Below are 27,836 nucleotides of genomic sequence, written 5' to 3'. Positions count from 1 at the left end.
CTAAATCTATGATCTTTCTACATCAGAGTGTCTTTCCTATTGGTTATATTGATCAAGCATATCTGAATATTTTAGTTGTATTTGGTGATAAACAATTATAGTTCCTCTTTCTGTGAGTTTCAAATAACTGATTAAGACATTCAGATATTGCCATATGATTTTTTTGGCCCTATTCCTTAATACCAGGGACCATGATTTGATACTAAGACTGAAAATTATGGTAAACATATTTATTCTGCTTTCTCATATCAGTTATTTTTTATCTTCATTATTCAGAGGCATCTCACATTATATCTGTGTCCTCTAAATTATCTTATGTGTGTGCATGTGTGTGTGTGTGTGTGTGTGTGTAGAAATGTGTTTGTGTGTATGAAGAGGTAATACAAAAAGGAAAGTCTTTTTATATACATGTAAAAAAAATTAACATTAGCATAATTAGTATGAAATCAATGAGAGGGTTATTGACCATTTCCCATGTTAATAAGGTTACTGATTCAAAATAGTGTAAATACAGAAAGTAAGGAGGTTTATCATTCAGGGGAATTAAAGTCAATTTTATTATGTGCATATAAAACAAGATACAGGTGGAGAGATGTGTATTAATTGACTTTTCCTGCTCTACAGTTCCAATTCAAGAAGTGCACAATATAGCTTTGAGTGTCTCTCTTAAAACCCTGAAGATGGCATATAAGTAAATTAGATACAAAACTTTTGCCTATTGGTTCTGTTCAGAACAAGGGAAGAGGATGCCATTTTTCTACCCCTGAAAGCCCAGGAATTGTTTAACAGCATTTCCATTGTTCAGGTTGTATAATTCATAAACCTCTTTAATACCTGAATTACATTACATTTAATGAAATTTTACTCCTAATTCATTTGATTTAGCTAAAACTTGCCTTTAATTTTGGGTCAGAGAATTTCAGCAATTTTTTCTGAAGTAGTATTAAATTATTTAAAACGTGAATAGTGCAGTCCCATCATTCTGTTAAAACTCATTTTTTAGATGAATGCTCAGATGTCTTTTTATTTATATCATCAGCATGAGGCTTAAAATTATAATAATTTTATCATGCTTTGACTTATTTTATCTTTAGTTTTTATAGTAAAGTTTTGTGGTTTAGAAAAATGACATGTTTAGAGCTATATCCTTATATAAATAAGAGATTTATCCAAATATAAGAAGAACTCTAAGACCTAGACACTTTAAAAAAGTTAGAGCTGACCCTGATTTGAGAATAAACAAAATATAAAAATAACTAGGGTAAGGTTTTGCTAAGATTATGCTCCTTTGCAAATGCGGAAAATCACCAGATTTCTGGTGCCCAAGAGTATCTTTCCCACATAATTTTCACCATCGCCGAGGGAGAGTCTGTTGACTTGCAAGTAGAACTATTAAATAGGTTTTCTATTTTGAATATGTGATAAATGATAGTTCAATTTGAAAGAGGGCTGCAAATATAAATTTTTGAATACAGAGTGGTTTAAATAGGCTTTTGAGTACTGGCAACTCAATCATGGCCCAATTGGGCATTATTTTAGGGGAAAATTTATGATGTAAATCATGAGTGGTTTATATACATTTTCTACATCACAAAAGAGTGTATAGAATCAAAAAATAAGCGTCAGGCCGGGCGCAGTGGCTCACGCCTGTAATCCCAGCACTTTGGGAGGCTGAGGTGGGTGGATCATGGGGTCAGGAGTTCGAGACCAGCCTGACCAACATGGTGAAATCCCGTCTCTACTAAAAATACAAAAATTAGCTGGGCGTGGTGGCGCATGGCTGTAATCCCAGCTACTCAGAAGGCTGAGGCAGAGGAATCGTGTGAACCTGTGAGGCAGAGGTGGCAGTGAGCTGAGATTGCGCCACTGCACTCCAGCCTGGGCAACAGAGCTAGACTCCATCTCAAAAAAAAGCATCAATAAATTTTAAATTGCAACATTTATCAAAATATTCATACTGTGTCTTCAGTTTTAGGGTTATCCAGGTCCCATTACTGTGGTCCAATGAAACAAAATTATGGCTAGTGCATCTTAATATAAAGGGTTTAATTTTATTTCTCTTTTTTTCCTATCTTATTTCTGCCTATTTTTTTTTTTTTTTTTTGACAGGGTCTTGCTCTGTTGCCCAGACTGGAGTGGAGAGGAGCCCTCTGGGCTCACTGTAACCTCTGCCTCCCAGGCTCAAGCAATCCTCCCACCTCAGCCTCCCATATTTTTTTTCCTTTTTGGTAGAAATGTGGTTTCACCATGTTGCCCAGGCTACTCTGGAACTCCTGGGCTCGAGCGATATGCCCACCTCAGCCTTCCAAAGTGCTGGGACTACAGGCATGTGCCACCCTGCCCGGCCTGCCTTTCTTTCAACAAAACAATTATCCTCTTGTTAATAATAGGGCCTCCAATTTTTTGAGCACTTACTAGGGACAAGATGCTGTATTTTACTTGTGTGACTCAACACAATGTAACAGGAAGGTAGGGACAGTGATGATCATCTTTTGACCTAGTAGGGAACTGAGGCACTGAGAGACCAAATCAATTCCCCAAGGCCACTGGTTTGAATTCTGATTGGATGCCAGAGTCTGGAGACAACCCCAGGGTCCACTGATGAGAGCCCCATGGCAAAATCACACTGAGGGAGGTAGAGAAGGGGTTTCAGTAGAGTACTTTTCCAACAATGTTTGTCTTTACTGGGAAATAAATTGTGTGCATTTAAGCCCTTGGTCCAAATGGTAGGTACTGTATAACACTACTGTGTAAAAACACACGTACAGCTGTTTTATTTGTTTTTCATTTCTATTATTTTTAAATTTAAAAAAATTACGTATACTTATTGTGTACAGAATGATGTGTTGAAATATGTGTACATTATGCAATGGCCAAGTTAAGCCAGCTTACATATGCATTAATTCACATGTTTAACATTTTCTTGTTGTAAGAACACTTAAAATCTACTCTTATAGTGACCTAGTGTTATTTTATAATAGACAATTTGACCTCAAATAAATGTCATGAGGTTCTAGCTCAGAAAAACCCTCAATTCACGCTACATCACAAAAATCATAGCTTATTATACCAATTCTTAGAAGTAAACCATTGAATAAATTTGAAGTGACTGGCTTGAGTGACATTTATCACTTCAAATACCAGTTTTCTTTCAGCTTGATTTAGACTTATATTTAATTAAATCTTTTGGAATGGAAATTAATATTAAATTTACATGCAATATATATTGGCCACCTGAGTCATCTTAGGCTATTTGTTGCACCCTCCTTTTATGCCCCCTCCAAGTCTTCAACCTCTCCTTGAAAGTCCTAGCTATATACCTATTTGCCCACAAATTTTGAATATAGGATTTATGCTTCTATAAATTCAAATTGCTGTTTGTCTGCCAAAAATGTAATTTTCCCCTCATTAACCTACATTTCCAGTGTTCTGTTTAATGTGGAGACCTTCCACACTTGCATGAGTACACTCTTCACCTATAGTGCTTTGTTCGTACCTATAAAGTAGCAAATGAAGATGTAGCCCTAATACAACATGGTGAGATAATTTAACTATTTGAGGGTTAGGCTTTGTGATGACATTGTCTTGAATTTTCATAAAACAGTAATAGTCTTCCTTACATTATCCATCTCTTTGTTTATATGCTTTCTGTAAGTCATATATATTTCTAGCACAGTTATTACAAGTACAATGTATTAAACCATATATATGAACACAGTGTATATAAACCAGACATTTCTACTTTGTTTCCAAAATCCCCAAAGTGTATAAATGCCATGGTATCTTTTCCTCTCCAGTAGGCTATTAGCGCTTTGAGGGCAGAATCATGTTGTCTCTGTATTTTCCAGTATTTGGAGTAGTGACTCACACAGCATGCAGTGGTTACTCAGTAAATGAGTTAAATGAATAAACAGTTAATGAATAAGAATCCTGAAAACAAGGGAATAGTAAGTAAGCTATTTTATATTTTCGAGATACACTATTTCCAGTGAAAACCTAAAAAATGAAGTATGAAATAAGTTCATAATTTGAGGCCATCTACTTATCCATTTTATTCTTCCAGAAATAAAAAAAAATACATATATGTGAATGTTAGTGTCCCCACCTGTGGACCCTACCCTTCAAAATGGTGATTCAAGTAGGAGTTTAGTATGGGACATCACTTTAAAGTCTCTAAAAAAATAAGTTCTTGGACCTCTTACCCCAAATCTGTTAATTCTTCATTTTTCTCATATCAGTTATTGGTAACTTCATTTTTCTACTTACAAACTGCATGTTTGTGTCCCTGCAGGATTCATGTTGAAACCTTAATCTCAATGTGATAGTATTTAGAGGTGGGGACTTTGGGAAGTAATAAGGTTAGAAGGGTAGAGTCCTAATGAATGGGGTTTGTGCTCTCCTAAGGAGTGGGCAGAGAGGATACAAGGAGATGTTTGCAGTCGGCAACTCAGAAGAGTTTCCTCTTAGAACCTGACATATTGGCACCATAATGTCAGACTTCCAGCTTCCAGAATTGTGAGAAATCTATATTTGTTGTTTAAGCCAACAAGTCTTTGGGAATTTTTTTATAGCAGTCTGAACAAACTAAGACACTTGTTCATGCCTAAAACCTTGGAACCATCTCTGATTCTTCCCTCTGTTATACATCTAACATATCCACAGATCCACCTACTTCTTTCCTTCTCCATTATCACCTGCTGGAATTATCGTGAAAGTCTCAGAACTCAATTCCAAGCTTCCTCCCTTCTTTTTGATGCTAGCCAGAGTAGTCTAGTTAAATACAAATGTTAAATCAGGTAGTTTCTCTGCCTATAATTATCCCAAGGCTTCCTATTTCATAATCAGTGAAATAATACTAGTCTTTCCAATAACCTACAACCCCTTCCATGATTGGGCTCCTGGATTCTTCTCTACTCTGATTCCCTTTCCTTCATCTCTCACCAAAACTCACCTCCAGCCAAATAGGCCTCCTTAACATTTCTCTAATATTCCAGGAATGCATCTGCCTTAGAGTCTATGCATTGTTCAGCCATCTTCTTGAGATCCTCTTCATCCAGAGATCCGTACATATATTTTGTTCTCCCACCTTCTTCGAATGCTACCTTCTTATTAAGGATGTTTATACATAACCCTATTTTAGATTGCAACCTGTCTCCTCAATATGTAGATACTCCCTATCCTCCTTCCCTGTTTTATTTTTCTCCACAGCCCTTAACACAATCTGATATGCCATGTATTTTAACTAGTATATAATTACTAGAATGTCAGCCTTGTGAGGCCTGGGACTTTGTTGTCCACTTTGCTCATTGCTAATCCTAGTAACTAGAACAGTGACTACAACTAATATTTGTTGAAAGAATGAATTAAGAGACATATGTTTTGAGGCACAGAAACATATGAAAAAATAATACTGCAAAACAGATTCAACCAAGAGAACTAGGGGCCGGTTTGTTGATATTTAACAAAAACATTAATGTTTCCAGAAAGACCTAAGGAGAAAAAAAGTCCTCAAAAATCTTTGCACTGAGTGATGATGAAACAGTTAAAACATTTATTTCCTAAATGTGACATGCTCTAGGAGCTACACATCACTTCAGCTCATGTTTACACATTATGTTACTATAACTGCTTAAAATGTAGGGATTTTTAATTGAATTTTATGGCTGGTCTACATTGTTGACGGTAATTTTTATGTTATAGCTTATGAGTTTAGTCATAGAAGGATAGAGATAAATTTCCATTGATGTAATAAAATATCTATAAAAGTAAAATGGTATTTCCTTAGTAGGTAGTTATATCTCTTTAAATCTCTGAGCATGCAATTATAAATAAATGCATTTTGAGAGTGATTATTTTGTACATTAAATAACTTTCTTTAAACATTAAGAATTAATGATATATTCCTAAATTTGTTACCTAAAGTATATATTTTACACAATTTCCTTTTAAAAATACCTTTGTAATATATTTACAGATAGAATCCCAAGACTTTCTAAAAATTTTTTTATATTAGAGATGTCCATATTCAAGTAGATTATTTTAATACACAGCATTTGAAAATAAGTTCAATGTTTATGTCTTTACTAATTAGATTTTATTTAAAACACCGAGTTATGAAAATATGCATTTTATGTTTTTCTATATTATGTTAATATCTTTTAACTAGTTTTTAAAATGGTCAATATAGGTTTTTAATTGGAAATTATATTGTCAACCTATACTTACCATAAACAACTAATTGATTGAAATATTTAAGATTTTATTTATTTAAGAACATTTAGAATTTTAAATTTTCAGAAAATATACTTATTAGTCAAATTCAATATGAACCAAAACTTCACTTCTTCATTCTTCTTCATAGTTATTAATAGTCACTCAAGATATTTTACTTACTTCCTCATGGGAAATGATGATGAAAAATGGGAATGTTCCATTGTTATTGACCTTTAAAATCTCTTAAGTTAAGGATTATGAATACTTTTAGCTCAAAGCATACATAATCTTGCTATTTTCTTTTTCTTCTACATATTCCCACTCAACAGCATTTTCTTGAATTTTAAAATGGATAACATTCATTTGACATTTTGCAGTCTAAAAATTAAATTTTCATGCTTGCTTTGAATACATCTGGGAAACTAGAAATGAAATTTTGATAGAAATAAAAATGCCACTGGGAGTATTATTGATTACCCAGAATGTGTGGCTTTCATTTACCAGTTAAAACATATTAGCTAAGTCATCTGGAAATGGGTTGGCATCTATTCTTTCAATCATTAATATAATAGATAATTTAGATCCATTGTCTGTAAAAGCTTTCAGATGATCATAAAATGTTAGAACATAAAAGATCTGATTAACTTTCTAGAATCTAGACAATTGGAACATCATTTTCAGAGAGTATTAATATCTCCAGATTATAAGACAAGCAGTCACAAAACATTGGTTTGAACATTTATACCATCTTCAATAAAAGGATGTTCCTCTCTTTCTTGTTAACTGCTAACTTAAAAATAATAAAATTAAAAATAAATCCCCAGTGCCTTTTATATTGTCCCAGCTCAATTCCTGGCTTTAGTCAATCTAGCATTCTATTTAAAACTCTCTAATTCTTCCTATTTTTCTGTGGTGAGGTGCTCTTATGCACTACTTTTATTCTCGTGTCAAAATCTGTACTCTGAGGCAGCTGCCTAACAATTACATGTGCTTTTACATTCTCATATTTTCCTAAAATTGAAACCATTATATAAATGTTAATTATGATTTATTGCCCTTATTTGGAATGCCAGTTTACTGAATGCCTACTCTGGACCATACTGGGTTAAGTCTAGGCAATTCAAAGACTGAAGATGAATACTTTACCTTTAAGAAATTTAAGGAAACTATTGGAGGAAGATTGCTTTTTCTCTTGTGAAAATTGAGATTGTCACATTCTACTTGGATTTCCAGAATTTATCAATTTTAATATCAGTTTCACATTGTATTCCCTTTTACTTGTAATGCTCATACTGTATTAGCTATTTTTCGGTATTGAAATCTGCTCCCCTCAAATCATAATATTTGTGAAGAATGGTCATAATTTCCTTTCTATAATTATTATAAGTTCTAAATTGGCATGGTAAATTCTCCTTTTTTTTCTTTTTTCTTTTCTTTTTTTCTTTTCTTTTTTTTTTTTTTTTGACATAGAGTCTTGCTATGTCTCCCAGGCTAGAGAGCAGTGGCACGGTTATGACTCAATGCAACCTCGACCTCCTGGGCTCAAATGATCCTCCCACCTCAATACTTCAAGTAGCTGGGACCACAGGTGGATGTCACCACGCCCAGCTAGCAGTTTTAATTATTTTTGATTGCCCAGCCTGGTCTTGAACTCCTGGGCTTAAGTGATTCTCCCACCTTGGCCTCCAAAAATATTGAGATTACAGGCATGAGCCATGGCACTCAGCCCCTAATTCTCCTTTTTAAAATTTTCAAAGTACTTCTTTCTCCTCCTCATGCCATTTATATAGCAGGTGCTTTGTTTATACTCATCATCTAATCTATTTGATAATGTGGCCCTTCTCTTTGATTGTTGCTATATTACACAGAATTTTTAAGACTGCAAAGGTAATATGGACAGCCACACCTAACTTTTACTAATTTCTGTAGTTTGTCTGCTACCTCACAATGAATAATAAGTAGTTATTCCCTGTGAGGTAAAATTAACTCTAGAGAAAAAGCTCCCTTTTTTTTGTTTTAACTAGCTTTTTTTTGGATTCTGTTGTTTGGCATGGCAGTGATACAATGGCTTTGTGTAAGAAACGTTAAGAGTAACTTTTATAAACTTGTTCTTATTTTCTGAAGTCATACTAGGGCAGTATTTGATTTAGTAAATTAATGTAACCTGGATGTTCTAAATACCTTAAAATGTCATCAGATACTACAGTATTTCTTGAAGTGTGGTTCCAGGTCCCCTGGAAGGGAGGGTCCCAAAATACTTCCAGGGAGTCCAAGAAGTCACATCTCATTTCATAATAATACTAATATATTATTTACTTCTCTTAAACTGTCATTCCCTCATGAGTATACAGTTGTTTGTCAGAGGCTACATGACTCATTTCATCACAACAGGGTGAATGCAGAAGTGGATGTCAAAATCTAAGTGACTTCTTTCAAGCCATTTAGTAAAGAGTTTTGCAAAAGTGTAAAACAAAATGTTTTGCTTCTTACCATATTTTTGCATATATATTTAAGGTTTTTTAACAGTTTTTCCTTTCTAATGTGGTAACTATTTATAATCCACGTGTATAAAGAAGTCCTGAAACCAAGATGTTTGAAAATCACTGATATGTAGATCTATGGATTATAAAAAAAGCTCATGATTTTTTACAATCTGTATTAGAAATCCTCATGTATTTACAGTGAGTTGTATTCTAGAGTTTTCTTTAAAATTGCTTATAGTCAGTGGAAGTAGTGTGAAGGAGAATAAAGTAGTCTCAAATGAAAAACTGGGAAACTGAGGCCGGTCGCAACAGCTCATGCCTGTAATCCTAACATGTTGGGAGGCTAAGGCAGGTGGATCACTTGAGATCAGGAGTTTGAGACGTGCCTGGCCAACATGGAGAAACATCATTTCTACTAAAAATACAAAAATTAGCTGGCGCATGGCTGTAATCCCAGCTACTTGGGAGGTAGAGGAGGGAGAATAGCTTGAACCTGGGAGGCAGAGGCTGCAGTGACCTGAGATGGCGCCCCTGCACTCCCGCCTGGTTGACAGCCAGACTCTATCTCAAAAAAAAAAAAAAAAAAAAAAAGAAAGAGAGAGACAGAGACAGAGACAGAAAAAGAAAAGAAAAACTGGGAAATTGTAGATGACTTTGTAAGCAATATGATGCTCTCAGGAAGGCTGACAATGAAGATGAACTAAAAGTTATTTTCAAAATCTCTGTTGATTTTTAAATTATTGTTAGATAATATCCTATTTTTCCCCCATTCTTATAATTAAGATGTCAGTCCTAGCAGGAATATTTACTAAACTTTTCTTATGCATCTCATTCATTCAACTAACATTTCGTAAGGGACATCTCTGTGTAAGGCTTTCTAGTCTATGGCTAATTCCAAAGTGAATATGAAAATGTATCCTTCACAACTTTCATTCAAACTGTATAACAAATGGCAGATCTGAGATTCAAGCCTATAGTACAACCAGTGAGGCCAGATTGTGTATTTATCCATCAAATTTTAATTCTTCAGAATTGAGAAATTTGGTTCAGTAAACACATGTTGAATATGCAAAGAATTCCCATCTACCTTGTCAAAGCAAGGCTTTCCTTTATTAAGATATGTGTACTCTCCAAATAATTTAAAACACAATATAAGTATGACTTTTGTGGTAAACTATAAGAATGGTTTTACTTTGACCCTCTTCTTAGATTCATGATATAGAGACTTGGCTTAATTATATTAATGATTTTTTGTGAGTTTATATAACAGGTTTTCTTTTTCTTACTGATATGAGATGTTTATAGTGTGCTGTGTGGCTTGTGAACCCAAGAATACTTTATGTTTTTAATCTGAAGAACAGCCGTAATGTTTTCTTTATATTAATTTTCACCTCTTTAGATTTCCATAGAGGACATTTCAAAGATTTATGTGTAGCATAAACACTTCTTTTAGTTAATTGTAGAAGTTTAACACTGACTATATTTACAGCCCCGTAGGTATAGTTGAAAATGTACATATTAAACAGAATTGCTCTCTGGCATGGTTTAATAAAATGATCTGTGTTATTAATTATACTTTTAGCATGAATGTGCTGTCATTTACTGAAATGTAAAAAAGGAAAATCAGTGATAATGATGATAATATAAAACATCAATTATATTAAGTTAGCAAATTTTGTTCTTTTTTCAGTATTTGATGATTTATGCTTAATGAGGCAAGGGGTTGAAATTTATTTCAATATGATGAAATTTCTAGATTTATAATTAGTATTATACTCATATCAGGTCTTTTTAGGTGAATCAAAACGTCAATATCAATGAATTTAAAGCTATATTCCCAAACTGAATTAAGGAGTTGTGTAACCATGTTCACATTTTTAATACTGATTAGCTTCACTCCTAGAGTAAAATACTGACTTACGGTCTACAAAATGAGTATATAATTTGACTTAATGAATATGTGATCATCATTTATTTACTATGTTTATCAAAATAAAATTTTGTAGTTTAAAAATACGGGCTACCAAAAGCTGAAAAGAAATAATCTCTGTGGTATTTAAAACTACAAAAATAATAATTATCACTATTTTTCAATTAATATTTCTCCTTTTCTTAATCAGTTTTAGGGATACTTAAAGCATAGTTCGAAATTAGAGTTGACAGTTTCAAATACAAACCAACCAACAGTGTAATAAAATCAATACTTACATTTCCCTTGAGGCCACTATTTACTGTTTGCTGCACCATTTCCTTAATGGAATGGCAGTTATGTTTGCAGAAACCTTGTAAGTACCATTTTTATGTTTTAACTAAAAGCAGCTTTCTTGAAGAAGTATGATAAAGAAATTTTTGAGTTACTATTAAAAATTGTCATAACCAGTTAGTGGTTCGTATGAGTGCAGAGAAGGCAGCCTTACTTTTTATTTTATTTTTTTGATAAACACTATCGCATTTCATAGGGAGTGATATTTTGCTAATAATGGTAATATGTCTTTTATGTCTTGATTATGATGGACGTTGACTTAGTATTTAAACATCTCGCTATATTTAAACAACTTGCTCCATTTAAATAAACACATTTGCAGTTACTAGGTTACATTTCATTTATGGATTGCTTTTGGCAGATAACTATAGAAAAAATTAAAGAAAGGGAGGAAAATAGCCATTTATTTATCTTCACACAGTAAAATTATTGTCAAAATGTGATTGACAAAGTGATTTACTAATCTCATTTAATCGCTTAGTGTTTCTATTGTAAGAATTGGTCAGTAATTTCACTTTTTTTTCATTATTTTGCATTGTTTTTTACAAAAAATTGTTTCTGAAAAAATGACTTCAGAATTACAATAGACTATCATTTGTCTGTTTCTTGTTTTACTGTACTTTATATTGCATTTGAAATTGTCTAATATGATATTCTTATGTGAATGCTTTAGGTAGATTTGCATTTTTGAGTATTTAATCAAAGTTAAAAAATCAAGTTATTTCCATATTTGCTTTTGGTTTTGTATTCAAGATAATAACAGCATAAGAATTATTTAAAATGAAAGGGTACTTTTTGCCTCCCAGAGGAGTTTATGTGTGGTCAAACTTTGTTTTTATTAGTAATTGTACAAACTAAAGTAGAGAAGTTGTGTGAACAGAATTCCTGGCCTTTTTAGAGGACATATTTTGAAACAGGATATTGAAAACAAAGTCCATTGGCCAACTCAAGTCTTTTTACATGATGATGTCAGCAACTATGTCCTGTGATAAAGCTGCAGTGTTTTCATGACAAAGAAAAATTCATATCCACATCTTTAATAAATGAAGGAGGAAAAAAAGCCTTGTTAGTAGATTCATCCGTTCCCATCTAAACCTTTGTAGCTTCTCTCAAACTGTAAATATTGAGAGTAAGATCAGAATAAATGTGGTGTTGCATCAAAATTAATCGCTAAAGTTATTACTTACGGTGTCACATGTATTCCACATTCAGGCTTTTCACACAAAGCTTTGAAGAGCCCTACAGGACCAACCGAATGTAATTGATACAGAATCATTGCTACACAACAGCTGCAGTAACAAGGTGCTGCAGCTTTTACTTTAATCTACCTTTCTTTCTGAGAGTTTATTATGTTTTTGAATTTATTCTTTTGTAGATCTGGAAGCTATCTTTTTTATGGAAATTAATCTTTTTAGAAGATTTGTACTCTCTTTTTCAAACACTAATACATTCATTCAAGTATCCTATTATTCAGATCCAGCTGGCTTTTATCTGGTGATATTTACTTCAAAAAGCCAAGTTAAATGGTATCATAGATTAATTCTCAGGGCACAGGAAAGCTTTCTTAGAGTAAAACATGATTTGGTAATTACTTGAAATATCATAAAAAATCACAGAAAATGTCAAAAATGTGTTGTATAATCCATCATAATAAGAAACTTCAAAAAGTTGTTTCACTGAAGATGTGGTATTCCAAGTCCATCACAAGTTTTTATTTCAGTCAAATATTATATAATGTATAAGTTTGTTTGAGGTTTTAACAAACTATATCATGAATTTTAGTTTTCTGTTGTTTGGTCACACAAAGCAGTGAAACTTCAAAAGGGGCATTAGCCACTGCTATCTCTTACATAAATCAAACTGGAAATAAGACACATTTTACAATTCAATTTAAGATCCCACTGAGACAATAATGTTGCAAGCTGTGCATTTTGCAAAGTAATATAGTAATGTCTAGTTTGCATTTTTGAAAAACCAAATTAATCACACTTTATTGAATACGTTGGAGCAAACCTAAAATTCATCTATTATTAAAAACTTGTGCAACAAACACAAACTATGTTTTATACATAAAGGACAAACTCATTTATTCATTAGGATAAAACACTTGGAGTTTGCATTTTGTAACTATGGAAAGAAATGACATTTGCTATTGGGGCTTTTTTGAATTTTTAAAAGCAGTCTATGTGTAGCGACCTGCTTGAAACTTTATTTTAGCATGTTAAATTGTACCAGGTTTTAAGCTTTCTAGATAAAAATAGAAATTTAACCGAAAAACTTTGGGCTATGAAAACAAAAATCATTAAAGTAAGTGATATAATGTGAAGGGACAACTCATACAAATGAAAATAATCACATTGGGTATTATTTTACATGTGAGAAACCTATAATAATATGATGATTTGATGGCTTTGATGAGGAAGAGAAAACTCTTCCTGGGCAGAATGAAGGCTCATCATGCTATTTGATTTTTTCAGGCTGAAGATAATAAGTACTTTCTGCATGTATATATATTTAGGTGTGCAATTGCCTATAGTATTAGATATAAATTATTGTGGTATCTTTTGGAAATTAGTGCCTACACGATATATTATATATTGTCATTTTTGAGAGGTCAGTCTTGAAGAACGCTGGTGAATATAAGAATTGTGAATAGTGAAGAATAGTAATAAATAGTGTGTAATACTGTTTCAATGTCAGAGTATTACACACTGTTTTCCTATCTGCTGATGTGTATAATATTCTGTTTAATAACAGTTATTTGAAGTGCCGTGTGATATACACTTTGCACCAATAGAAATTGCAGTATTAAAGCATATTCCCCAGATTTAATTTTTCTTTAAAAAGATTGAAGCAACCTTGTTACATTTCATAAACCTTACTATTTAATCCTGAATTTGGGAGGAATATTCCCTTTTTAGCATCTCCAACTGTGTCACTCAGGGAGGGTCTAAAAGTTATCTGTTAACCTGAATCTATCAAGTACCCTCTTGCTTTTCTAATAAGAACTCCACATTGTTGACTCAGTTATTGGTGAGCTGGTACCCCCTGTCAAGAAAGGGTAAATTGTATCCTTGTATGTGAAACATTCCAAACATGATACAGATAGTTTTTTCTTAATTAAAAATAATATTAACTGCAGTATAAAAGGAACTACAGCCAGTAGGTTTAGATATGGAGTAGAGTATGCAGTAACCACTTGTCCTCACCCAACATAATTGTTTTGTCATGGCTGGCTCTGAAAGCCAATTTGTTCTTCAGTCATCTTCTTAGAAAACTCTAATGATAGAGAACACAAGATTTTTTTTTTCTATTTTATCAATTTTCCAGTGGCATGAAATATGAGATTCAGGAATCCTGCCCTGGTCATATCAATGTCAATGTGGTGGATGACAGAACTCAGGATGATTATTCCTGATGATGAGTTCCTTCTCCTCCTTCTGACTATCTGATACATCACTTTAATCATATCTCTCCTGTGCCTAAGATGATGACCAAACTCATCATCCTGACATCTGAGAACTTTCATAATCTGGTCCTAGCCTACCTAATTCCTTCTGACTTCTCAGACTTTCCTAATACGTGTTCTCTCCTCTAGTCAATTGAGGTACCCAGCTGTCATCCAGACGCACCGTTTATGTATGTCTTTGCCTCACTGCATGGCCCAGGCAATTCTCTGAACTGGGTGTGTGCTGTTGTGCCGTGGAGAGGACATGGGGCCAAGAGGCCTGCAAACATGTTCCAAATTCAGCTCTTTTTCCAAAAGGCTGTGCAAACTTAAGCACTTAATTTAATCACGCTGAACCTCAGCTTCCTTTGCTGTAAAATGAGGGTATTAGACTTTATGGTGCCATCCTCAGCAAAGTCTTACCTTATTGCATCATTTTAAAATATATTTTTTTCCAACACACATGCTTACATGTGCTCAAATACACACATGCACATGAGAAAATTCTTTTTCATCCTTCCATAATTGGTATATAATATTACTTTATTTATTTGTTTATTATTTTTTCAACCTCCCTGTAGTTTTAATATAAACTCCATGAGGATATAAAGTTTCATCTGCTTTGTCCATTGCTATCTCCCCAGTACTTACAACAGTGCCTGGCACAAAATAGATGTTCGATATATGCTAAAAAAATGAATGAACAAATGATTTCAATGTCTATTTTGTTCTCTAATATTCTATGATTCAAATATATACAGAAAAATAAATTGTAGGTTGTATTACAAAGTTTAAATGCAATTTCTTGCTCCTTGGCCTGTACACCATAGCATTCTGGATATACATATATATTTAAATTATGTTTTCTGCTCTATTTCTTTGTTTGCTAGTTCATATGACTGCAATAATAATCTTAGTCTGATCGTTTCTGTTGTCTTGCCTCCCTAAGATTTCCAATATGCAGGGTTAACTTAATTTTGGCATAAATAAGAACATAAATTGTTTTTCAAAGCCATCTTATTTCTCATCTAAAATTTAAAATTATATTAATATTAACCTGAATAAATGCACATAATTAAATGATTTTCAAAAAATATTTTTTGAAATATTTTTTCAACAGTTCAGTAGAGAACTGTTTCAACAGTTCAAACAGTTCAGTAGAGATTTGACACAGTTCAAAAATTAAGCCAAGTTCTATTCTTAAAGTCTTAATACTTTTGTGAGTTAATTAGATTTAAAATGGATAAATATATTTAAAACACCCATCATAGTAATTTGCACACACAAGTATTAAAAGACAAGTCATCTTTCCATTATTGTTTATTGGTATGTCCGTAACACAATTATGTTTCTTGTGAAATGGCTTAAAGATACTTACACTAAGCGTAAAGTATACTCCAGATGTTTCCTTCCGAAAAGCAACTCTTCATAGGAAGCTCACAGAGCAAAATTTCAAAATCAAAGAAGAAAACAGTTTTTACACAGATCAATTTAACTAAAGGAAGTCCTTAGGTATTTAATTCGTTTTGAAAAATTTTGTTTTGGTCTAGTAGCTGAAGTCTTAAGTGGTTGTTTCATATAAGTTATTTTAATTAAGAGCAACATTTGTTGTAAGTTTAACAAGGTGCATTTACCCAGGCGACCTCAAGTCTTAGGCCAGGCTTATCTAAATGAGAGCATCTGTATATGATGATCTTAATATTCTCTGATGTAATGATGTGAGAGAATGTGTGTGGTAGAACAGGCAAAAAGTAGGAAGTGTGCAATATTTTAACATTGGAGGAAATATTAAAATTATTTAAGACAGTTTGGGATTACAAAGAAAATAACAGATAATAGTAAGTATTTTACAATGGAGAATATTTTTTAGAATCAGATAACGATTCGTTGTTAATTAAGGGCCCCCTGGATGATGATGATTCTTATTATTATTTGAGACAGGGTCTTGCTCAGTCACCCAGGCTGGAATGCAACAGCATGGTCATGGCTCACTGCAACCTCTGCCTCCCAGGCTCAAGCAACCCTCCTGCTTCAGCCTCCCGAGTAGCTGGGACTACAGATGCATACCACCATGTCCGGCTAATTTTTGTATTTTTTGTAGAGACGGTTTCCCCATGTTGCCCAGGCTGGGCTTGAACTCCTGAGTTCAGGTGATCTGCCCACCTCAGCCTCCCAAAGTGCTGGGATTACAGATGTAAGCCACTGTGCCTGACCATGGAGATACTTATTTTTAATAAGTAGATTTCTCTCACACTGAAAGTATTTAAAATTCAGTAGCTTTATTACTATTATTTCTAGAAAACGATAATTTGAATACATGTTATTTTTGTAAGTTGAGGATTTTAAAAAATCCTATTTCTTTGACCATTTTAGAAAAGATGCCATATTTCATCATTCGTTATTTATTTTTTACCAAGGCATGTACCTTCTTAATATTGATGTTGGGAAAAATTTTTGCAAAAAAGAAACAAAAATGAATGTGACCGATTTAGCTAAATGCCATCCTGAGTTGTTGTCTTTTCTAAACTTAAACCTGTGTTTAGCCCTCGAGTCAGACATTGAATCATTGTGTAACTTTACCTAGGTTCATACCCCCTTATATTCTTCATTGGTCACATTATGGTTGCAATAATTAAATTAGATAATTTTTAAAATAAAAATGTTTAAATTTTACTTTATATTTGCCTATGAAGATTGATATTTTGAGAAAATAAATCCTTATTTAGAAACATAGTTTTTAACCCTCTTTCTTATTCTAACTCTCATTGTCACGGCAATCTACAGAAGAGTTTTATAACCATTTATTCTTGGGATAAAAATAAGTGCTTATATTTTCCCCAAATTGGAGTATAAAGGTAAAAATAAAATTATCTGTATTGCTGCTGATCCTAAGTATTCTTTCCATTGCCAGCAGCCAAAATTTTATTGGTCCTTTTGACCTTGAAAACCTCCTCCTCTGAATGCCTATGAAAAACTGATGAAAAGCGCTTCGAATAGAATGTCTTCACTATGTATAATAGAAGCTATGGTCAGAATGATTTGGTTTCATATAAACAGTAGCTTTCAACAAGTCTGCCATCTGCATGTAATCTACCCTATAATATAATATTATTTCAATGGTCCTTCAAATATGCTGAATTCTTTTCTGTTATATGCAGTACCTCTATTTAAAGGCAGCCATCTCCATGTTTTTAAGATGAACTTTGTAATTACTGGATATCCTAACTGATTATCATATTACAAGTTGGACTAATGGCACATTTTGAAATTATTCTTAGTTGTGTCTATTTGGTTTTGTCTTTCTTTAGGCTGTCTACCTTAAATAGTAGTTAGGATTGTTAAATCTTTAAATTCAATCATAATGTGCATTCATTCATTATTAATTGAGGGCCTAAGATATGTCAGGCATTCATGTATTCGTATTGATTATCTTATTAAAAAGAATATTTTAGCTTAGAAGCGGAGAAACTTGAATATTATAAAAATGTATTAATACAACCATTTGTGCTAAGAATTTATTATACTCTGTGTAACTTGTATTAAACTATAGGAGTCACATACCAATATTTGCTTATTCTTGCTCAGCTCTTCAGGATTAAAACATTATGCAATTTGGTTTATTTGAGACTTATTCTATGGCTTATAGTAGAAATACACTTTTGGTAGCAATACCTTTATTCTCTCCATATCTGCTTAAAGCATCATGGCTTAATCTACTTATGTACAAATTAATGACTTCCAAATCTTCCTCATTGGGCATCTCCTTTTCTTCCAAATTTCAGTCCCATATTTATAATTCCCTGTTGTCAATCTCTGCATGACTATTACCGAAACATCTCATATTCAACCAGTCCAATATTGAACTGAATTTTATTTATCGTAAAATCTGATCTTTATATGGGTGATAAAAAGCTTGGATTGTGAATTCAGAGTTAGGATAATGCATATAAAAGCTTAACAAAATGCCCAACACATTTTAAGTACATGATATATACTAGATACTATCATCATCATTATTGCCTCCTTAATTATGCCACTATGCAACAATTGTTAATCTAGATGCTGAATTCATCTTTCATATTTTACTCACTTTATCTCCATTTATATCTCAACAGTTACTAAGTTCCATTAAGCTTATTTCCAAAATGTTAGACATATTACCATTCTTTATCTTCTCTATCTTTAATTACAGTTAAGAATAATAATTAGGGCCGGGCGCGGTGGCTCATGCCCATTATCCCAGCACTTTGGGAGGACGAGGCGGCAGATCACAAGGTCAGGACTTCGAGACCAGCCTGGCATTGTGAAACCCCGTCTCTAGTAAAGTACAAAAATTAGCTGGGCATGGTGGCGTGTGCTGTAGTCTCGCTACTCTGGAGGCTGGGCAGAAGAATCGCTTGAACCCGGGAGGCAGAGGTTGCAGTGAGCTGAGATTGCACCACTGCTCTCCAGCCTGGGTAATAGTGAGATTCTGTATAAAAAATAATAATAACAATAATAATTAGGCAAATACATGTTATTATATGTGCATGTGCCTCTCCTGCATATCATAAGCTGCTCCATAACAAAGGCTATATCTGAATGCTTTTATTGCCACAATGATATTTACCAGATGTAAATGTGAGAATTGGTCTGGATTTGAAGCTCTCAGCTCAAAAACTGATTGAAAGTTAGTCTTACCTTATTTATTTCTGTGGATACAATGATGAGAGAAAAAAAAAGACACAGGCTTGACCACATGGAACTTACATTAAGACAAACTTTTAAAATATTTTTCTTAATAACAATGGGAAAAAAAATGAAGACCCCTAATCAGGGGAGTGACAGTGTAAGATTTGTAATTAAAAGTAGTGGTCCTAAATTTGATTACAGCAGCTGAGGTAAAAACAGACAAAATAGAGATGAATAATAGAGATGAAATCAATAGGACATGAAAAAGGAGTTGGGTGCTGCTGGTGCACAGGAAGAGATGAGCAGATAAAGTGGATTCCTAGGTTCCTGGCTTATAAAACTCACTGGTGATGTCCTTCTTTGAGGCTAACCAGGTTTAGGAAGGAGATAAATTAATACTTAATCCATACATATGAGAAATATCAAGACAATTGCCAAAACATACCATCTCACTTGTGAAGGTTTTATGCTTTTTGGAAAATTCAATAGCAATTTTCCTCAAGTGGGAAAAAAGTTTTCAATTTCAACACAAATAATTGAAAACTGATAACATTGTATAAAACCATGAAAATTAAAACTTATTTCACCTTGCCATGGGCAACATTTGTACATGAGCATAAAAACATTAATAATATATACCTTGACATTGATTATCCCACTAACAATTTATAAAATATAACTCACCATTTTATTTAATGTGATTATAAATCCATAGGGAAATTACAATATCCTTAGAGAAAGAATTTCTAGTTTATTGGTTTGCCTAATAGAAGAATAGTATGGTGAGGTAAAGTTAGAAAAAGTAGAAATTCATTAACATGGCAATAAGAAAGGCTAAAAGATGGAAAGCAAAATTAGCATAGATACTTTATACCAAACTGCTTTATTTTGAAGAACTGTATGAATAAGTTTTAGATAGCAAAGTGTGTATGAACATTGTGTGGTCATTTCTACATTGTCCTTTATCTGTGATCAAATTATACTTAAGTTGTAGAAATTAACCAATTTTTTTCAGTCTCATTTCCACTGACCAGCAACATTTGGCTCTTGCTTACAATCAGCTTATAGTCTGTATTTACAAGACACCCAAATATGTAGTCAATACAAATCAATCTGGCTACTAATTTTTTCTTATACAAAAATCTATGTAACTATTTACCCAGTCTCCATTTCTGTGTTTTACTTTGGTGTGTGGATCTATTTTCCCTGGTTAACACTTACAGCATGGTGCTAATGAGTCCAAAGACAACAATGGCATCAAAAAACCAGTGTTTTCTGATATAGTTCTCTCTCTCTTCTGCACATATAGTATTTTACCTTTTATCTTTATAATTATGACCCTACTTCTTTTAGTTTGAGTTGCATCAAAACTTTCTGAAATTTACTACGACATAATGAAAAATACATGAAGCATTGTTATTTATATATAGAAATTCATTTAAATAAATTTTATGAGTTCCAAAATGAAAGCTATTTAAAATTGAAACCATTGTCTATTTTAAGTTTCCTAATGCTATTTTTGTTTTTCATAATTATCCAGTTTCTCAGGATAAAGAAGCCATTGTTTTTAGTAATGTCTGCCTGTTCATTAAGTATCGTTTCATCTTACATTAGTCACTTGGATATCAGATCTGATTTTACGGTTTGTTTCCCATTCTCTTTAGTTCAATAATCATTGGCCATAGTAAAGAATATTCAGCCAAAATTTAAAAATAAGCAGTTCTAGTTTCCATTAATTTGTGTGTGCTTTGTACAACTTCACTTATTGTTACTTTCAGCACCATTGTGGAGTATATAGGGCAATACCAATATCTTAAGTAGGTGAAGAAATTTAGAATTTACAAAGTTTTGATGAGTCCAAGAACACTAATAGCATCAGTATTATGTTATAAACAATGCATACAAAATAAATATATCAAAACAGCTCTGCATTCAAAAGAAAACATCATAGGTAAGATAAAAGTCCCCTGGTATGGCAAGAGTTTGACATTCCTAATTAACTATATCTGACGTTCAAGTAACACAGGGTAAGATTTAGTTAGATAGATAACTAAAGAAAAAATATCTAATTATTTATGGGAAAGTAACATATTTTCCTAAATGATATATTTATAGGTAATGGGGCAGTTAGAATTTATAACAACATTATTTTTCTTTCAAGAAAAAAATAAATTGATGTAAGAATATTAAGCCAAGCAAAATTGGTTACATGAAAGACAACCAGTTCTTTTTTTTCCCAGAACCTCCAAATCAAACATGATACATGTGCTGACCTACTCTGCGGACATTATTTTGCAATACCAGTTAGGAGGCACTTGTGGCATTTACTTTGCTAAACCACTACACTTAAAACAGGAACATTTTAAACTGTGTCCCTAATTAATTATATCCCTAGAAGATTTCTTCTTTCTCATTTTAGTAGTGTGATAAAGTCAAACCAAAGCATCAGGAGATTTCAGTGTTTTTATATCCTAAAGTAGATCAACTGGGATTAAATAGTTATTCAAAAGAATACTTAAAGACTATATTACAATAACTTTCATGAAAGGACTGTTTCCGCAACTCATGCAAAATAGTAGCATTACTGCTGACGTTTTACATCATTTTTTAATAGAGTGAACTTAATCCACTAAAAGATAATAACTTGTTTATTCTCTCACCTACCTCTGAAGTAACAGCTGAACATCTGTAGCACCTGTGACTAATATTTACTTTTATTTAGAAGTTTTGTTTTCGTTGTTAAGATGGAGTTGACGTCTTTCTAAGTGGTCTCCAATGGTATGGAGTAAATGCCTGCTCTTGCCGTCATTTTCATTGTAAACAAATCTTGACAATGTCAGGTTCCCGTCACAATCTATCAGTGTCACTCAGTAAGCAGTGGTGTGACCGTTAGTCCCTTTGCGATTTGCCTCCTTTATCAGGGTCAGCCTGTGGGAAAATCTTAACAAATAGTTACATGTCACCTAGGTATAAATGATAGTAATACAGTAGTCAAATATACTTTTACTATTTTAATGCAAGTAATTTAAAAGGCATTTATATTTTACAGATCATTTTAGTTTTGTGTTTGATTATTTTATGTGTCTTCTATCTAAAATGCATAGAAATACTGTGGACTTCTCTTTGGGAACCTGTTTCTTGTTGGATATATTTAGGAATGAAATGAACAAATACATGAATATGTATAATTATTTGGACTAAGACTATAATTGGTGCCATGCGTACACACACTCAAAATTGTTATTGTGTTTTCAGTAGAGAAACTAAGAATATCTTTGTCCAAAACATTTTTCATTCCCTTTCCTACCTAAAAATTGTGCTTCCCTTTATTTCTGTTTATTCTTTCCCTTTATTTCAGTTTATTTACAAGAACCAGTTACTAAAATTTGATTTATAATATAGCCATATTTGTTGTTCATTTTCTTGTGTATGTTTATGTAACAGGATATTAAATACAATTTTTCCTGTGGTCTCCAACAAGAACAAAAGGTGTCAGGTACCCCTCATTTTAAAGAAAGTAAAAAACAATTGTGCTTATTATAGCAACCGAATCAGCATTGCTGTCTTAACTATCACTTCAGACTCCATGAACAACCACCTTCTTCCTTTATAAGAATGGACCACACTCATTTATGAACATTCATTTATAAGATGGGATTTGAAGAGATCATTCTAGTGAAAGGACAGCAACTGACAGGTATGGCTGTGGTTTAGTAATTCCTCTTTGGGCATGCTTCCTCACTGAGAAGGTCAAGGGAGGAAAATTCCAACAGAATTACAGAAGGATTGCGGATGTTTCCACCTCGTTTGGTAGCTGGATTTCTGCTTAAGTGTGAACTGCTGATTGGGAGCAGGGGTTGGAGGTGGTGGTAAAGAACTGAGGAGAAGGGAGCAGGCTGGAGAAAGTGGGCATCAGAACAAGAGGACTTACACCAGCAGGAGGGCCTTAGTATCAAGAGGCAATGGGAGTTTAAGGAGCTTAGACAATCATGAAGCTGGAGGAGAGTCTACTGTGAGGGACTTGTGCAGTTAGGAAGTTCCTCAGTAAGGATTCCCTTGAAGGATCAGACATTACCACCATGGAAATGTTTAGATTTAGGCCTTTACCACTTGGAAGATGTCAATGGCCTAAAGGAGTAGCCACAGAAGTTGTGGTGCAGGGGAAATTTAAGCAGGAACCATTTAAGCAAGAGACATTTATCTTATTACCCAGAAGAAGGAGAGGAGGAAGACAGGATGGTTGAAAAGCTGAGCTAGCTTCTGTCTTCCAGATACCTAGACTCTAGAAATGGCTAATGCTAGTGGGGATGGGGAAGCAGAGATGACAGTTAACTAGAGTGGATTTATTATACTCAAAATCTGCTCAAGGCTCTTAAGGGACAGAATAGGGAACCTTGGCAAAGCTTTTTTGAAGGCAGTAATTAGAGGAAAACGAAAACCATTTTATATTTGTAACCCATCATTTCTGACTATTCAGTAATCTGGTGCCCTTAGAGTAGGGATGGCTTTCACAATTTAGGGATATATTTCTGCATTTAAAACCTGGTCCATCTTAAAAGATGTATCATAAAACGCAATAAAAATATCAAGTGAGGGTGAGCCAAGGAAAATAGTCTGAACCCATGAAGACTAAGACATTGCATCAAACTTATTTTTCAGAAGCTTTGTTTTAATGTTGGAATGGGGAGGGACTAAGCGGGGAGAGAACCTCCCACACCTACTCCTTACATATTTGAATTTTAGTTACACTAAATCTTGAAATAACCTTGCTTGTCCCATCTTTTACACAGAAGAAAATCTAAACACACACAGTCACTCTTTATATATAAATTCCATATATTTAAATATGTAGTTATTAGTATATTCTTAATAGCAGTAAGTCAGTTTTTTCTGTTTCTGTCTTCCCCTGCCAAATGTTAGAAATTTCTTATATATTGAATCTGCTGCTGGTTCTTGCAGTCTTAATAGTAAATATGAATTTTAAAGGTATTTATGTGTGTATAAGCATAGTGCATATATACTGGTTTATATCGTGCTAATATATTGGCTTAAAATAAAATTGGGAAAATATGCACTTAATACCTGTGGGCAGGTCTTGTTCTGAAGTGGCCTATTTTCAATTCTTATTTATTCATGCTAATAGAGGAAAAGGATGTTATAAATAATGCAAAAATCACTTACAGCTGACTTGGTTATATATTGTATATTTTTCATCAGACTTAGTTTCTTAATTGTTTGCTCTATTTATTACCCAAATGAGCTAACATCATGAGTACTTAACAAATGATGATTGGCAGAGATGGCTAGAAGCATTCTATGTAGTGAGAAAATCTAATATAGTATTAGAAACTTACTAGGGAAAATTCACATATGAATGCTTGATATTTACCTGTGCACAAGGGACTGATATCTGTGACGCAAAAACATATGTGAAAATGGGTAGTATTTTATCTGTAGTCTGTTTTCAGAGTGATTTAATCAGAATTTTAAGATAATATTTTGTACCTTAATAATGTGAAAAATAGAGTTATTGTGCATCTCTACTGATATGAGTGAAATTTAAATATATTTGCAGAAATAACTATTTCCCATTTATTTATTTATCGTGGCAGTAAGGACTTCAATAAAAGAGGAAATTAGTTTAAGTGAACAGAAAAACAAAAGTAGATTATAGCTGTAAATGGAGCTCAAACTGAATCCAAAATAATGAATGTATATTTTTCCACTCCATATTTTAGTTAATTATCTTCAAATATGCACTCTACTATGAAAATGTAATCGTTACATTTGTTGAAGATTTTAAATGAAGTATAAAATATAGAGAAAATTACTTATTATTTCTAAATTTCCAGGGCAATTTCTATATTAAAATAATATTTATTCCAAAGCATGATTTCTATATCCCGATAGTCAGTTTTAACTGATAACATACAAGGTAAAATCAATGCTGAATCATAACATTTGACCAAATCAAATCCCACAGATTTTGTGAATTAAGCCTATAATAAAAAAATTGCATGTACTTTGATAAAGGCAATGTAAAGAGCAGATGTTTAAAATGTGTTATAATAATAATCTCTTGATATCATACATTTGAAAAATTCATCTATTTATAGTGCTTGCATGTTTGACTAGTACCTAGGGATAAGTGTCAAAAAAGTTATGAGAACAGAAATAAGGTGTATAAATTTGTGAATATGAAAAGAACTTTTATATCACAGTGTAGGAGCAAGCTGGAGAAATTTCTTTTATGTAAGTCATTTCTGTATCAAGCTATAAACTTTTTTTTAAACCAAAAGCTGTCATAGTTTCTTGTAAAATAATAAAGATAATAAAGATATCCATTTTAATTGATTCTTTTCATTGTTTAATAAAATTGCTTTGTTTGATTGCTGAAGAATTTGAATTGAGTTTTCATTACCCACTTCTGAACAATTTACTCTAAGATCCAGACAGTATTGAGCTAATGAGTTTGAATTGATATTGAACCTTAACTGTCTTCATGAAGTAAATGGAAAAAAATCATGGCAGTAACTAAGTATTCTTCATTAAAAACTATGTCGTACAGATTTTACAATGAGGCTTTTAGCAGAGCTAAAGCATTAAATTGGAGTTTTACCAACTTTGTTGTTTCTATGCATATTATATGAAAATATGGTTTCTTTTTTTAAGATATAAAAAAGTCATGAGCTGATAGGGATATTACAGAAATTTCCTCTAAGTGGATAGTTTGTATTTTCAACAGATTCAGTTAAGGAATAAATTAATGTTAATTTAATTTGGGAGCACATCTAAATTGAAATGATTTATAAACACCTTCCAAGGAGTATTCTAATAAGGTATTTCATGATCTTTTTAAATCTAAGGCATTGCTACCAATATTGAAATGCAAGCCCTCAGTTGAGTGGCATTGACATGGAGACATAATGTATGTTTCTCTTTATTTGAAAACAAGTGATGTATTTATTCACACACACATGCGTGCATATTTAATTTTTGCTTTGGCATTATATTCTATAAAGTGATCTTTTGTGTTCTCTGTACAATGTCTAACCAAGCTGGACGTTTAATGGCTTCATTTTTTGGATTTGCTGTGTAATGAAGTTAGGCACTTTATGTGATGGCTAGGATGTCATTTACTGCAAGGATAACTTTGCATTCTATAAATATTAGTGTGTTTCAGTTCCAAGAAGTAATTAATTATCTGGTTAATATAATAGAGACCATTTCATATTAAGCTGGATAGCCAAACAGTATTAGACTCCACCACTAGGTTAAATGTTGCCGAAATATATATATTTTTTTAAATTTTGAGATCCTATACAAGAAATAGAAAATCAAAAAGAACGTGCAGCTTAGGGGAAATTTACTTACCTCGGCTTATTTCCCTAGAAATCAGTTTTCCAACTCCAAATGTGATACATTTTTTTAAAAACTCATTTTAAGTTAGTCATTGGAAGATTTGGAATAATATTATATCCAAGTAATTTATATTCATTCCCCACAGGCAGCAGTGATGGTTCCTGGGATAAGGAAACACTGCCCTCTTCCCCATCCCAGGGACCCCAGGCCTCTATAACCCACCCCCGCATGCCTGGAGCACGTAGCCTTCCACTTAGTCATCCTCTCAACCATCTTCAGCAGAGCCACCTTCTGCCAAATGGTACGATGGCATTCTTTAGTATTAAAAATCATAGTTTTTTTAAATTGTATTTATCAGTTGGCAAAATAGGACATAATAAAGAGATATACTATATTTACATAGCTAATTGGGATAAGTTAAAGAAAACCCTAGTATTTTAAGCAAGATTCAGACTGATCATAGGAATAATATAGCAAAGAATTGACCATTTGTATTAAACACAGGATAAGTTAGGAAATGATAAACCATGGCACCAAACCAGATAGCTGTAAGCCTGGTTTCCCTGAGTAGTGACTGAAATTTTTGCATACGAAGAGGAAAAATATTGTTTCTTTGACTACCATTATTAGAAAACTTTTGACTGTTTCAATTTTTAATGATTTATGTCCTCCAGAGCAATGATGATATATGTGCATTTTTTATAGGACTGGAACTTCCTTTTATGATGATGCCCCACCCTCTAATTCCTGTCAGCCTACCTCCAGCATCTGTCACCATGGCAATGAGCCAGATGAACCACCTCAGCACCATTGCAAATATGGCAGCAGCAGCACAAGTTCAGAGTCCCCCATCCAGAGTTGAGACATCAGTTATTAAGGTAATTCTTTTTTTATACAATTATTTTGGCATGTTCATCTTAAGCCACCATCCCTTAATCCATTTTTCTTATTCCATAAGTACATCTGAACTCTAAAAAGCTAAGTGATAGTAAATAGACTATTTAAAAAAATCACTTGTAGCAAATGGCCCCAGGGGCACATTACTTAGGCAGGCTAGGGTTGCTTTAAATTCTCTACATATCTATTAAGATAGAGAAAAACATAGGACATTAAATGTTATAGTTCAAATTGTGTGTGTTCTTACATAGGTAGTTGTGTGTATGCGTGTGTGGTGTTATGAGCATTTATGTATGGAGAATCAGAAGACCAGAAGGGATAAGTTTTGCCACTTCCTAGCTCTGTCACCTTAGACATGTAATTCAATCTTCCTGATTCTAGTAAATATCTAATAAAGGCATAATCCAGTGTGGATTATGCTGTAAAAACTAAATGAAGTAATAAAATTGGAAGTTTCCATAAATTCAAAAATACACTAAATTAAAGGTAACATTATTGT

The 27,836-nt window shown here is 33.0% G+C and overlaps 1 protein-coding gene across 3 annotated transcripts in view; it reads left to right on the top strand.

The window, feature by feature from the left end:
- The window catches only part of DACH1 (dachshund family transcription factor 1), a 430,993-nt gene that overhangs the window by 268,746 nt on the left and 134,411 nt on the right, over nt 1–27,836 (top strand). For 2 of the 3 annotated variants that reach the window (XM_008952797.6, XM_055096837.2), the window contains exon 4: nt 27,146–27,318. In XM_008952797.6, the coding sequence (XP_008951045.3) occupies nt 27,146–27,318 (173 nt within the window). Of the gene's footprint in view, nt 1–26,585; nt 26,742–27,145; nt 27,319–27,836 lie in introns of all 3 variants that reach the window. The other variant, XM_034936783.3, reaches the window with a different exon arrangement.

This window comes from Pan paniscus, chromosome 14, assembly GCF_029289425.2.
Source record: "Pan paniscus chromosome 14, NHGRI_mPanPan1-v2.0_pri, whole genome shotgun sequence".
NCBI classification, from domain to species: domain Eukaryota; kingdom Metazoa; phylum Chordata; class Mammalia; order Primates; family Hominidae; genus Pan; species Pan paniscus.
Note: the sequence above shows the minus strand (reverse complement) of the source record. Positions and strands in the feature narration are given on the sequence as shown.